The 14,886-nt window shown below is 38.0% G+C and overlaps 1 protein-coding gene across 2 annotated transcripts in view; it reads right to left on the reverse strand.

The window, feature by feature from the left end:
* RELN (reelin) overlaps positions 1 to 14,886 on the reverse strand; it is a 423,783-nt gene that overhangs the window by 48,338 nt on the left and 360,559 nt on the right. For both annotated transcript variants that reach the window (XM_070424598.1, XM_070424599.1), the window contains exons 42-46: positions 10,052 to 10,272; positions 8,446 to 8,593; positions 5,921 to 6,179; positions 4,825 to 5,074; positions 381 to 549 (exon numbers count right to left, since the gene is read on the reverse strand). In XM_070424598.1, the coding sequence (XP_070280699.1) occupies positions 381 to 549; positions 4,825 to 5,074; positions 5,921 to 6,179; positions 8,446 to 8,593; positions 10,052 to 10,272 (1,047 nt within the window). The remainder of the gene's footprint in view (positions 1 to 380; positions 550 to 4,824; positions 5,075 to 5,920; positions 6,180 to 8,445; positions 8,594 to 10,051; positions 10,273 to 14,886) is intronic.

Genomic DNA, 14,886 nt, shown 5'->3' on the forward strand with positions numbered 1-14,886 from the left:
TTACAGTAGTCTGAGTGGCAGAAAACGAAGTCTATTTAAATCCACCAGTACTTTCTACCTAGTGTACCTGTTTTAAATTTAAGACTTGTTCTTGGCAAAGTGAATGAAGGTGGAAAAGCTCACTGATTTCTTGCATATGTCATTCTTTAAAAATATTAGAGTTAAAAGTAAGTAAAAGTCTATTATTTTTGGAAAAGACAAAACAATGTCATCATAAAAACTGGTTTCTATGTTTCTTACCAAGAAAGACTTAATTCATGCAGGGGAATACCATCCATAGGTAACAGAATCTTATATATCTCATTTAAACTTGCTGTGCTGAGATCTGACATGCCAGATTAGATCATATTTGGGTTCACAACACACAGAAGCATCCATACCTGGTGTAAGGAGGGAGAGGCAGCGTGATTCTGGTCCACTTGTTGAACGTGTCTGACACCAGGATCCGCTGCAGGTGATAGCGACTGCATTCGACATTGATGGGAAGACAGTCCCTTACCAAGGGGTGCCACGATAATCCCAGATCTACCGAGTATTCTAATTCAATAGCTGAAATAGAAGGCATGATTCTGAACAGAAATATATGTCTCTAGACCCAGGAACCATAATTACTTACGTATTCATTTCAATCAAATATTAATATGATTCCCCCCCCTTACAATATTTCCTATTTTGAGATGTTTCCTGGTTTGATTTTTCCCCTCTGTATATCACTAGTTATTATTTTTTACATTTTCCATATTAACATAATTTTTCTTTTAAGGGAATACAATCAAATGAAATATAAGTAAAATTTACTGAATCATTCTTTATACTGAGTAACTTTCAGAACCACCATATCAAAGCTGCTAAAGCAATAGTCATAATAGTCATAATTGTCATAATTTATATATATTTATGATTTAACCTAATAGTTATAAAATCTATGTTACAGAAATACATCTTGCTCTGCTGTGTAATAGTATCAGAAAGCCATGTAATTTCTGCCAAAGTACCCAATCTGCTCTGGGCCTTTGGAAAGATATTTCTTTCCTTTTACTTCTTCTGAAACATTCAATTTATACTCCCCATTTTATATATTTTTCTCTCTATTCCCTTCTGAAGGCTTTATAAACAGCTTTAACCCCCACCTCCCTACTGAAATTACTTTCTCTAAGGCTGTGATTCTCAATCTTGGCTGCACATTGAAATCAGCTGGGTACTTTTGAAACTACTGATGCCAGGGTCCTACCCTCAACGATTGTGATTTCCCTCTTCTGGGGCATGGCCAAGGTGTCAGGAGCTTTAAAGCTCTCCAGGTAATTCTCAGGCACAGCCAGTATGGGATCACTCACTTCCCAGAGGTGCCTACCAGCCTTTTCTAGTTAAATACAATGGATTGTCTCAGTCTTCATTGTACTTGTTCTCCCTCGGGCACTGGATATTATTGATCACTCCCTGATTCCTTTTTAAAAAAAATATATTTTATTGATTTTTTTCACAGAGAGGAGGGGAGAGAGATAGAGAGAGAGTTAGAAACATTGATGCGAGAGAAACATCAATCAGCTGCCTCCTGCACACCTCCTATTGGGGATGTGCCCGCAACGAAGGTACATGCCCTTGACCAGAATTGAACCTGGGACCCTTCAGTCTGCAGGCCGACGCTCTATCCACTGAGCCAAACGGGTGAGGGCACTCCCTGATTCTTTATACTTTCTTTTCTTTGGGAAATCAACTGTCTCATTTTCCCTCTGACTCTTGTGCTTACTAACACAGCTACCAACTATGGACATTCTTCCAGACTCTATTTCTGGTCTTCTTTTCTTTTCTTTTTCAAAATATTTTTATTGATTTCAGAGAGGAAGGGAGAGGGAGAGAGATAGAGCGAAACATTAATGATGAGAGAGAATCATTGACTGTCTGCCTCCTGCACACCCGCTACTGGGGACTGAGCCTGCAACCCAGGCATGTGCCCTTGACTGGAATTGACCTTTTAGTCCCCAGACTATCCACTGAGCCAAAATGGCTAGGGCCGGTCTTGTTGTCTACCTCTATACTCTTAGGGCTTCAACTACTAACTATGTGCCCAATTTATGTCTCAGAATTGATTTTATTCATTCAACAAATGTTCATTCAGCTCTGCATGGTGCTGATGCTGGCATATTGTCATGCACAATATGCACAAAGTTCCTGCTTTGCATATTGAAAGTCCTCTTTACTAAAGAATATCTCCACTCAAAGCTACTTTCACCCAAGCTAAAGAAACACTCATCATTTCCCCTCATAAATAAACATATTTTTAACTACCAAATTCTATCAATGACAAAACTTTTGCACTCATTTTCTAGGTTCAAAATTTAGAAGTTATTTTCAAAATTTTACTCTTCTCTCTTCTTTAGCCTCTATACTCAACCATCACCTAGTTGTGAGATCTGCTGCTTCTTTTCTTTTTGTTTGCATCGTCTTGTATCGATTTTACCCATTCCATTTCTCTTCCTGCCCTACAGTTCAGGTCTTCATGGTCTCCTGCAGAGATTACCACTGAGTCTTCTTCACTGGGATGATTCCTTCCCCACCTTCCTCAGTTTTTGGGCTAATCTCCCTGAAACACACCAAGGCATTCCTCTGTACTTGTGCCTTCTTATTCATGACCTGGTCAAGCACAAATTCCTGTGGCTGCTTTTTAAGGCACTGTGTTGCCAACTGTGCTTATCCACTTCCTCTTTCATTTTATCATTCAGTTCAACCTCTCTCTCTCAAGACTCTGCACCAACTGACAGTAGAAGGCACACAGGGCTGAGCTTATAGGGCAGAGTTTCTGTCCTGGTGCTGCTATAGGCAAACCATGTCATAACTTAACTTCTTGAGTTCTCATTAACCTCCTATGCTAATGAGGGAGTAGGTATCTTGGACCTTAAAGTGTTTTTGTATTTTTAAATTCAGCACTCTGGTCTCCTTCAGGATGGTCTGCTCACAGTTTCCCCAATAGAACAGGAGAGCTCTACCTCTGCTTCTCTGCTTATGCTGCCAGATGGCATGGGTTTTTTTCCTCCTCTCCATTCACCCTTCAAACCCACTCCAACAATCAATGCTACTTGAGACTTAGGTTCTTTTTGAAATCTTACCAAACTCCTTGGATCGACCATCCATTGAACATCTCTCTCTCCTTTGAACTCTCATTACATTTTGGATCAGTACAATTCCATGGAGCATTTGATTTAGTCATTTATTGGATTCTAACTTTTTGAAATATTCTTTCAACTAGACTGTACCTATTGAGGATAGGGTATGAACCTTATACTTTTCCAAGTTCCACTCCTACTGTCTAGTTTAGTTTTGGCTGATCGATTGAATATAAGGTAGAAAGAATACCTCTGGGATTCCCCCTAAGATATGTGCATTAAGTTCAAACTAACAAATATGAAAAATCTAGATTTTGCAGGACCTTTGAAGTAATCAAATTCCTCAGATTTCAGGATTCCCTTTGAATCTAATACAGAACAAGGTCCTTGTGAACATTCCAGTTTGAACCCCTTGGAAGAAGAGTGGCTTGGGTGGTGAAAGACCAGGAGGGCCCCAGGTCTATAAGTTCTGGTGAAGAGTCCAAGTATGCAACAATGTCAGTTTTTATTTCTCCTAAGATAGGCCCATTAGTGTGTGCAAGGTATGTATGAGTACGATGTGTACATGCACAATTGAGAGTATGCAAACTGGTCACAATGAGGGTGGCTTAGAATATCCTATGACAACTTTAAGCGTACCAACATTTGCGTCATGGGGGTGCCGGAAGGAGAAGAGAGAGAAAAAAATTGAAAACCTACTTAAAAAATATTGACAAAAAATATTAGGGAAGTCCCTAATCTGGTGAAGGAAATAGACATACATGTCCAGGAAGCACAGAGAGTTCCAAACAAGATAACCCTAAAGAGGCCCATACCAAGACACATCATAATTAAAATGCAAATGGTTAAAGACAAAGACAGAATCTTAAAAGCAACAAGAGAAAAGCAGTTAGTTACTTATAAGGGAGTGCCCATATAACTGTCAGCTGATTTCTCAGCAGAAACTTTGCAGGTCAGAAGGGAATGGCAAAAAATATGCAAAGTGATGAAAAGCAAGGACCTACAACCAAGATTACTCTATTTAGCAAGGCTATCATTTAGAATCTAAGGACATATAAAGAGCTTCCCAGACAAGAAAAAGCTGAATTTCATTACCACCCAACCAGTATTACATGAAATGTTAAAGGGCCTTCTTTAGGAAGAAGAAAAAAAAGATAAAAAAATATGAAGAATAAAACAGCAATAAATACATATCTATCAAAAACTGAATCTAATAAAACCAAAATTAATGAATGAGCAGAAACAGACTCATAGATACAGAGAACATTTTGATGGTTGTCAAATGAGAGAGGTGTTGGGGGATAGATGAAAAAAAATGAAAGGATTAAGAAGTACAAATTGGTTGTTACAGAACAGTCATAGGAATGTAAAGTACAGCATAGGGAATAAGTCAATAATGTCCTAATAACTGTGTATGGTGTTAGATGGGTAAGAGATTTATTGGGATGATCACTTAATAAGTTACATAAGGTCTAAGCACTGGGGTAAATACCTGAAATTATTGTGTGTCAACTGTAATTGAAAAATAAAAAATGATTAAAAAAATAAACTACTAAAACTCAATTTACATACATTTTTCAAGAACGCAGTTATGATTTGACTCAAAGTGCTCCTGTGTTTTACGTTCAGACTAATCAGAGGTGTAATGTAGTCCTTTGATAGAGGAAGCCTTAGACGCCTATTGATACACATCTGTCCCTCTGCCTGCATCTGCAATACTTACCATAACAAGAGTCTGTGACTGAGCAGGAGGCGGCAAAATCTATCTGTAGAAAGGAATCCTCATTCACAGCAATGTCTGTGGTGACTACATAACGGGTGCTGGCCTTTTCGATGAAGACAAGGGCATCACCAGTAGAGCCACACACAGGCATCTTGGTGCCTCCAGGGTGAAGCAGCCATTTCCTGCTATCCAGAGTTGTGAAGTCATCCTCCAAGACTGTATTACCAGAAATATTTCCTCCAATAAGAATCTGAAATGTAATTTTAAAAAAGCACAAGTTTTCAGTTCGGCTTGAAGATATGAGACAGTACAATCTTTTTGTTTGTTTTCAGCAGTCAGATTGGTCACAACTGGCATTATACAGCAAACACAACGTTAGGGGGCCTTTCTGAATGCTCTTGTTTATGTGGTCTGTTTGGCCATCTGGCAAGAAGCCATGAAAAACTGTGAAAACAAATGGAAGGATTGACAAAACCATTCATAGCTTTCATGGGCCAAATTGTGCCTTTGGAAACTATATGTGGAAAAGCAAAACTTGGCTTACATATGATTGTTTTTCATGTAAAATTTCTATTTAAGGACAGTTGCACCCTAAGGCACTTCAGTTTAACTCTTTGTATGGATTCCACAGTTTAACAGGTTCTTTGAGTTCTATTTGACGCCCATTTTATTACATATGAAGATCCTTTAGAGTTGTCCATAGGATGTTAGGGAGGTTTATTTATTTTTTCCTTCAAAGGCTGGGAAAGAGGATTTGGGAGTTACTGCCTGTGGCACCAATGCTAATTTGCACATTTTCCTTTTCAGAGAATTATAACCTCGTATCACGCTTGATAAAGTCCCTCTACCCATATGGCAGAAACTTCTCTGAGCAGGACCTGGGCCTTCTGTTGTGTCATTTATTTTATAGGCTCAGGCAATTGAAGGAAAAGAGAATGAAAGGAAGCTAAATGCCACATCCAATCTCGCTGTGTGCCCTTGGGCAAGTCACTCAACTGCCCATCCTGGGCTTTCTCTACTGAACTGGGGGGCTGCTGTCTAAGGCCACATTCAGATAAGTGATAATATTATAACAGTTAATTCTAAAGGGACTGACCTGGTCGATAACCCAGGGACTGTAGAAGTGCCCATTTTCAGAGGGCTGCCACCAGCGAAGACGTGTAGAAGCAGAACGGGCTTTCATGGGTAACTCCAGGGCGATGTACCTGCCCACGTTGCTGGAGTTGCTGAAAAGGAACTCTTGAAGGAGACTCCACGAGAGGCCGCCGTTGTGAGAATACTGCAGCAGCACAGGTTGGCTCCTGGGATCTGGAACCCCTTTACCACATCCCAGTCTCATGAAGAACTGCACAAATCTGACACGAGTGAAACTTACTGTAGATATTTACGTCAGTGAGAGATTCGCACCATTAGCAAAACACAAGCACTCGGGGTAATACAGGGAGTGCATGGCTTTAATGAATATAACGTCTTAACAAATGTCCAAAGAAATCATCTCAAAGCCCGATTTTCTTTTTAATGCTAAAGGGAGTTAATAAAATGTGAAATCTGGAAAAAGGCAATTCTGCACCCATATTTCTATTTTGCAGTCCTCCACAGAGGCGAATCTGAGGAAAGTGAGCATTCACTGCACCCTTTGGCTATTGTATGAGAAGACAGTAGGGGTCTGAAGACTGTCCAGGTTTGGGAGTGTTTATTGTTATCTATTTAAGGTAAATTTGGATCCTTGTCCTTAGTATCCAAAAACAGGAAGAATATAATTAATAGAGTTTACCTCATTTATAGGTGAAGTCATCCATTCTCAGTTTATACTAGTAGATTTTTAGATCTCATATTATTGGTTTTGGGAGATACATTTAAATTCACCAGTTGTAACACCTCTTTGTAAAAGGCCAGACATCTTTTGGAAGAGGTGTGTCAAGCCTGGGCCTCTTTTATGTCTTTTGTGCCAGGGGCAGGGGAGCATGAATGTGGGGTGGTGGTGATGGTGGGCTATGCCAACCTCTGACTATTGCTGGGTCTGCGATGGATGATACCGGCCATCGAGAACTGTGGCGGCCAGCCAGTGCAGCCTTTCCAGCTGGCAGGGAGGTGGGCAGAGTGGCAGCAAGCAGCTGGGGTGCCAATGAAAACGAGCTCACATGTTATCTTTGGCAGGCAAACTGTTGGTGCCTGGGCTGGCTGCTTGCTACCTGGTAATGCAGCATAAAATTCATGTGTAATCCAATGCATACAGCCAATTATGTATGCATGCCACACACATGAAATATATTGGGGCTTATAATAAAAGTTATCAGTTCCATATATAAAACCATGCATTCTTCATGGGTTCCTCCTCTCCTCTATCTCCATTAACTGTGTATAAATCTCCTAACCTGAGAAAATTGGGATTTTACACAGAGCATTTCGAGGTCAATATATGCAAATCCTACACAGCATGCTACTCAGATGAGATAAATAATGGAGCTTTTAACATTGGGTTAATGGAAAAAATACATAGCTAGTGCCTAGTGACGTTTATATCTATAAAAACAGTAGTCATTTACAGAGAAAAACTTTTAGCATGTTGTCTAGTTGTATTGGGAAAACGTTTTATTAATTTAGTCATAGATAAACCATGTCAGATTTAGAAAAACCTAATAATTTTTAAATTAGAGAACTCAGATGCCAATGATAAATCTGAAAAAAAGAGCAACAAATTAAGTCATATGCATTAAAATAGGATGGTGATAAACACCATCTTGTTTCCTCTAAGTGTAAAATTATTATCTCACAGATAGAATTGTATTTTCTGTGGGGCATAATCAAATTTATAACTCAACAAATAAAAGATTTAGGAGGAAGGGAGGATAATATGTTATGATGTATTTTAATTTGCTCTGAAATGTTTCAAAAAACAAAAACATCATTCTTTTGTTCACTTGCAAAAATAGGTCAGGGTTCCATTTTACACATATTATATTGTCCTCTTTATTTTCCTGGCTAAGTGTTTGGCACTCATCAACTGATCAAAGGATTCACTTCTTGACAGGACATAATCCTCTGAGCCAGTTCTAAATGTTTGTTTCTGAGGGACTGCGCTCAATTTAGAAAATGAGTGCTTACAGTGCATGAGCGAGTCATTGGACAGAAATGCTTATAAAGAATAAGGCTACACTTCAAATGTACTTAAATTGCTAATGGATATAAAGTTAATCGTAAATAATTCGAGGGTGTATGGTATTTCCATTAGGCTTTCTATTAAGCGCGGTGTAAATAATTTCTACACAGTCCAAGTGCTAATGAAAAGCACTCTGTAGAAGATGGATAAAGAAGTTGCAACATTATTTTCCTGAAGTTAAAGTAAGTTAAATATTGCCATTTCCTAGTCACCATCTTATAAAATACCAGGTATTAACTTTTGTCTGCTTATTGGTATTTTATTTCTGATCTAGTTATTGCACAATTCGCTTTCAGTTTTAGAATGTAAGTTATGTAAATCGTGTCTTAATGGAGTCGTTGGTGTGAGAAACTTAGCATTTCCAATGGAAGGCCTTGTCTTTGAGATCTCTTTCTGATTCGATGATGTTTTGCCACTGTACATCACAATGTAATTTTCCAACAACATTCCAAAGTGATTACCTAGCATGTGATAAATCCAGATCTCGTGTCATCAACATGCGCAAGCCATCTTCATTGAAAAAGAGGTTGTTTCCACTAGAAAGGATTCCACACTTGCGAGATGGCTTTCCACCACTCATGAGTAAGAATCTATCCGATTCCAGCTGACCTGAAAAAGGTAAAAAATGTGGTTTACCTGACTCCAATGATAGTCATATCATTTTTATTTATTTATTTAGTCATATATTTTTAAGGAATATGGTAAGTGCTTTGTGTAGTTCCAAAATATGAAGTCATAAACATCGAAGTCATAGATTTGGGATAAGAGGCCTCTTCAGCATTTTAGCAAGTTTGAATTGCTTAACCTTGGCTGTGTTATTTAAGGGTCCACAGGACAGAAGGAGGGGGACTTTTCCTGAGTACCTATGGTCCACCCAGATGGGTCCCTCCTTTCTGCTCCTCTACACCGCAAAGGAAGACACTGGCTACTCACAGAGCGATTCAGGACAAAAGTAAGGGAGGGTATGTGATCATTCCATAGACTTCTTCACTATGCCCTTGCTACTGTGAGGACAGTATCAGACAAGTGTTACAAAGCTTTAACACCGTTGTAATGGGAGAAATTTCAGGATAATTTGATATTTCCTATTCAACAATATTTTTCAAAACAAGCTCTCAAATCTCCTCAGATATTCATCATAGATTTACTTCAGTTTTTTGATTGTGGTAAAATGCAGATAATACAGAAATCTACCATTTTCATCATGAACAACTCAATGGCATTCAGCATATTCACAATGCTGTATAACCATCACCACTATCTCCTTCCAGAACTTCATTTACATAATGTTTCAAGGTTCATTTATGTTGTAGCCAGTATCAGTATTTCATTCCTTTTTATGTCTAAATAATATTCCATTGTATTGATATTACCTAAATGTAATTTTAGAATGTACCTTAAAACCATAAATATAATAATTTCATAGACAACTTGGGAAAAAGAAAATAAGTCTTTAATTTGGGACAAAGGAAAAAAATCTTTAATCTCACTATCCTAATATAGATAGCTATTACATTTATTTCGACTTTCTCTTATGAGGATGTTTTTCCACAGTTTTATCAGAGTGCATATCCAAAGGATATTTAATTGTGAATACTTTCAATGATTACATCATATGTATTTTTCTATGTTGTAACATTATCGTCACATATAATGTTAGATTCTAGGTAACTGAGGTACAGAGAGTGATAAGAGGCTGCTTAATGAGTTGGTGGTAAAGCAATGAAAGGAATTTCCATCTCTGGAAACTTTTCCTTTCATACAAGAAGATTAACCCTCTATAGACATTTTCTAAAATTACCATTAATGAGAAATTACATGTGATAGCAAAGTGGTGAAAATAATCTTAGTTTTTCTCAGTTACAGTCTTGTTCTCTCTCTCTGACCATTGTTTCAAAAACGGAACCCTATAAAATTCAGAACTAAATGAAGGCTTGGGTAGTTTCAATTGCAGTGATAACTAATGAAGTATTAGAGTGAAACCTAGTGATTACTTCCAAATTACAAATTTTGTTTAAAATGTAAGCTCTTTCATAAAGCTACATAAAATTTATAAGAAGAGATTACCTTCAAAATCATCCTTGAGAAAATCAGGATTTTTGGTGCTTATTTTACAGGTTGGACCTGAGTAGCCAGGATCACATATGCACTTGGTTCCATTGATACAACTCCCATGTCCATTACACATCTCTTCACATTGGGGACCAATATAGACATTATCAATGGCCCATGTCACTGGCTGAGAGCCAACAGGGTAAAATCCTTGGTACCATCGGAAACGTACAGATCTGGAAAAGAGGAACAAGTCTTTTAAAAGCTAATCAACAGAACAACATACCTTCAAAGTAAGCACATCTGATCAATGAGTAGTGGGCAGTTACTATCACTGACTCACACTCAAGAAACAGAGAATATAATTCAATTTTGGGAACACAAGCTCCATTCCTCAATCTATGAGATTTTGCGAATACAGTTCTTGCTCCTTATAAGCCCTTCCCAATTCTATCACTATGTCAAAATTCCACCTGATCTTCCAACTTTTTCTTTTCTTTAAAAAATATATTTTTATTGATTTCAGAGTTGAAGGGAGAGGGAGGGGGGAGAGAGAGATAGAAACATCAATGATGACAGAGAATCATTGATCGGCTGCCTCCTGCACACCCTCTACTGGGGGTCAAGCCTGCAACCTGAGTATGTGGTCTTGGCTGGAATTGAACCCGGGACCCTCCAGTCTGCATGCCGATGCTCTATCCACTGAGCCAAACTAGCTAGGGCCCAACTTTTTATTTTTAAAAATTTTATTTTAGAGAGACAGGGAAAGGGGGAGAGAGAACGAGAAAGAGAGAGAGAGAGAGAGAGAGAGAGAGAGAGAGAGAGAGAAACATCAATTTGTTGTTCCACTTGTTTATGCATTCTTGGTTGATTCTTGTATGTGCCCTGATGGGGATCAAACCTACAACCATGGCATAAAGGGATGGTGCTCTAACCAACTAAGCTACCTGGCCAGGGATGCAACTTTTTCAATATTGACTTTCTTGGTGAAACTTCTTTCATACCTTCTATCTACATTCTGCATAACAATGTTTTTTAAGTTGAGGTGACATTCGCATAACACGAAAGTATATATATTTTTTGTTTTAACTATTTAAAGCACACAACACAGTGGTATTTAGCAGATTCACAGTGTTAGCCAACCATCACCTCTATAGAGTTTCAAGACATTTTCATCACCCCAAAAGGAAACCTTGTGTCTATTAAGCAGTCCCCCTATTCCCCGCCTCTGGCAACCACTAATCTACTTTCTGTGTCTATGGATTTACCTATTCTGGATATTTCATATAATTAGACTCATAAAATAGGTGACCGTTAGTGCCTGGCTTTGTTCACTTAGCATGATGTTTTCAAGGTTAATCCACATTGTAGCAAATATCAGAATTTCATTCCTTTTTATGACTAAATAATGTTCCATTGTGTGGATATACCAACTTATTTATTCATTTACCAGCTGATGGATATCTGTTTGTTTCTACCTTGTTGTTATTGTGAATAGTGCTTCTATGAACATTTGTGAACAAGTATTTGCTTAAATACCTATTTTCAATTCTTTTGGGTAAAGTAGTGAACTTGCTGAGTCAGACAGCAGATAACCAGTCCTTTAATTTCTCTCTCTTCCATAATTCTGACAGGATTTCCATTATCATAGTTGTCACAGGTGTAGGTACTTAAAAGCATATTTTTCCTATTGGCTATGAACTCCTAGAGGCCAATCTCCATGCCTCTTTCTTCTTTGCACCCACTCGTGGTGCCCCATATAGTGTTTCACATACAGTGGATGCTCAGTAAGTGTTTGTTGCATAGAATTTGTTGTGAAAAAGCCTTATTTTATTCTATTGGTTTATCATCAACCATGTCAAGAGAGAGCCCCAATAGATTATTTTAAAGAGAGGAGTGACAAAATCAGATTTATTTTTAGACCGATGTCTCTTACTTCTTAATTTCTTTTTAAATCAAAGGTACTTTTCCTTTTTATTTGTAAGTGAATTGCCTTTTATTGTTGATGATAGTTAGCCCCTTGGGAATAATCTATATATTTAGGTAGGGGTCCAGAAATAGTTTAGTATATTTTATTATGTACAAAACTCAATTCAAAGAAGATGGATTTATTTCAGAGGAGACAGATATAGAGATGGCATATATATTCATTTTTGTGCCCTGTGAATCTGTCCAATTTTTAATTATAGTAGAAACCAAATTCAGAATACTTTTTAAAACAGAAACTAGAAGTCAATATTAGGAGCTTTTATTAGGTTTCTAAAGTTTAGTAGAGAGCAAAGCAGATGGAATCAAGTTTTAACCCCAACTTCATTGTTTATATCAAGCCTCTAACTATATTAAGCTGCCCCCAAAATGCCAGTTCATAATTAAATTTATTTTCAAATACTTGTCAGAGTTTAGTCTTGGCCAGGAGCACTTCCTACCTTTTGAACTTTCAGACTGCTGAGCTGAGGGAAATGGCTGGAGTTTTTCTTTGAACAAAAGCCTGCATGGATTTTTTTGAACTTCTTATTTATTCAAGTGTTCTGAATACAAATGAACCACCTTGGTTGGATATTTATTATTGTTCACCTGCCTTGACACAGAAACTGCAAGCGCTATGATAAATGGGCTGAAGGGCCTGGTCTCACTGAGGTTGTCTTCTCCTGAAATCTTATTTTGAAAATCTCTCACTGACACCCTCCCTGGTGAATGTCAGTGCCTGTTCTCCCAAGCCAGTGGTATTCAAAAGAACCTGTTCTTTAAATGTAAACTTAAAATTTTAAGCACACAACAGTGCTTTCATGAAATAGGGGTTTTGGTTGACTCATTATGAAACTGTATAAAGCAAAAGCAATCAGGAGTTTTAAAGACAAAAAAACTCTAGATGAAAAGGACACAAAGGTGATGTGAATAAAATTCAGTGGAAGCTCAACACGTATGCTTCAAATGTGAACTGCCTACATGTGGAGGCAAAAAATGACATTTCTATACCTGAAAACATTGAAAATACTTTTTATGGTGCCCAATGTCCAGTAAATGCACAGAAAAGGGGTCATTTAAATATGGGTTATATATTTTTTTAGCATCTAGCACTGTGCCATTATTATGTACTGTGCTGAATACAAACCAAGGGATGGTTGACTGAGTTGGAGAAAATTTGACTTTTGCCTTCCAGCAATTCATGCCTGTGTGGTTTCTAAGAAGAGTGTTAATTCTTTTCCTGAAACAAGGACTAGACACCACTATGAAGGCAAATTCTTCTCTTTGCAGAAATAGTTGAATGCTGCTTGAAAGATAGGTTTATACCATTGTGCGAGTGGGCATGCCTCCTTAATGGATTTACTTTCTTTTCATAGAAATAGAAACAACATGGAATACAAATAACATGATGGTCTGAGTTCTGTACCTTAGTTATAATTGGAGGAGGTATATTTTAAACGGACAATGCCAGTCAGCGAAAATATTAGTGTCTACACTTCTCTTGTTCATATTTCCAAAATACATCATCATGCCTTATGTGCCAACAGTCTGGTGGACATGACCAAAGGCTAACTGAGGCAGGCGCCGCGGCACCAGGGCACTGTCCTGGAGTGGGTCTCCTCACTCAGAACTTCTGACTGGCAGATCTTTGTGACCTTATTTCCTACTCCTTGAAATAATACTCTTTTCATGCGGGAACTTGCTGAAGCAAGTCTCAGTTGTCAAAGCAATCTCAAGTCATGGCTTACAACCTATATGTAGGGTTGTTTTCTATTTAATAATTAGCTGGGAAATTAAAGGACTATTAAAGAGAAAACCCAGAGCTTCTCAGCAATACCATAATGGTCATGGTACTGGTTGCAGGGGCCTAAGAGATTGGCTCTCCAGGCGCCTTTCCCTGCTCACACTGCCCATAAGCTGGGATTTGGGGGCAGCCAGGCTTCTGTTGCTATTGACTTTCTGGCCACAGCTGATTGGTTCAGATTTTCTTTTCTAGAAATGTGAAGTCATGAGTTCCAGAAGATGAGAGCTGTGGTTGCTGAGTGATATTAATACCAATATGATAAAAATGAGGATCACACCTTCTGTTGCTGATGGCCTCACACTTCCTGAGTGGAGTCCATGTTTTTATTCTCCAGTATGTTTCCAGTAAGTTCTTCTACTTTTTTATACATCTTTATATTTCTTGTAATATGTAACCTTAAATAATACAACTGATTTTGGATAAAAAGATTTTACTAAGCTACAAGCTTATTTCACCTCTGACCCCCACCCGTCCCCCCACTGTAGCAGTTTTCTGGTTGTGCTGGCTGAATCCTCAGCTCTACCTGTTCCAATGTTCTCCAGAGACTCTCCCTGCCTCCTTGGCGGTCACTTCTAAAGATCCTTGAGGACATATTGCTTAGTAATGCTTTTTCTTTTTTTTTAAAACACAGATCGTCTATTAGAAGAATATCCTGTTGTAAACAGCAAGAATTAATAAATAACATATTGTCTGACCAGGGTATCTCAGTGGTTGAGCTCCAACCTATGAACCAGGAGGTCATGGTTCGATTCCAGGTCAGGGTACATGCCTGTTGCGGGCTTGATCCCCAGTGTGGGGCGTGCAGAAGGCAGCCAATCAATAATTCTCTCTCATCATTGATGTCTCTCTCTCTCTCCCCCCTTTCCCTTCTTCTCTGAAATCAATAAAAATAAATTTTAAAAATAAGTAAATATCATATTCAACAACACAAAAAATTAAAGCTCTTAACAATTAAATTATAAACATTATGCTGATTATATGAAATGGAATCAACAGATTGATGTTCAAAGATAATGCAGATTTTTGAAAATTCCTTTTCACCCTTTTGGAAAAGTACTAATAGTTTTGCTTGAACACCCAA

This window comes from Myotis yumanensis, unplaced genomic scaffold (genome assembly GCF_028538775.1).
Source record: "Myotis yumanensis isolate MYYU_CA2020_CCGP unplaced genomic scaffold, mMyoYum1.0.hap1 SCAF_9, whole genome shotgun sequence".
NCBI lineage: Eukaryota > Metazoa > Chordata > Mammalia > Chiroptera > Vespertilionidae > Myotis > Myotis yumanensis.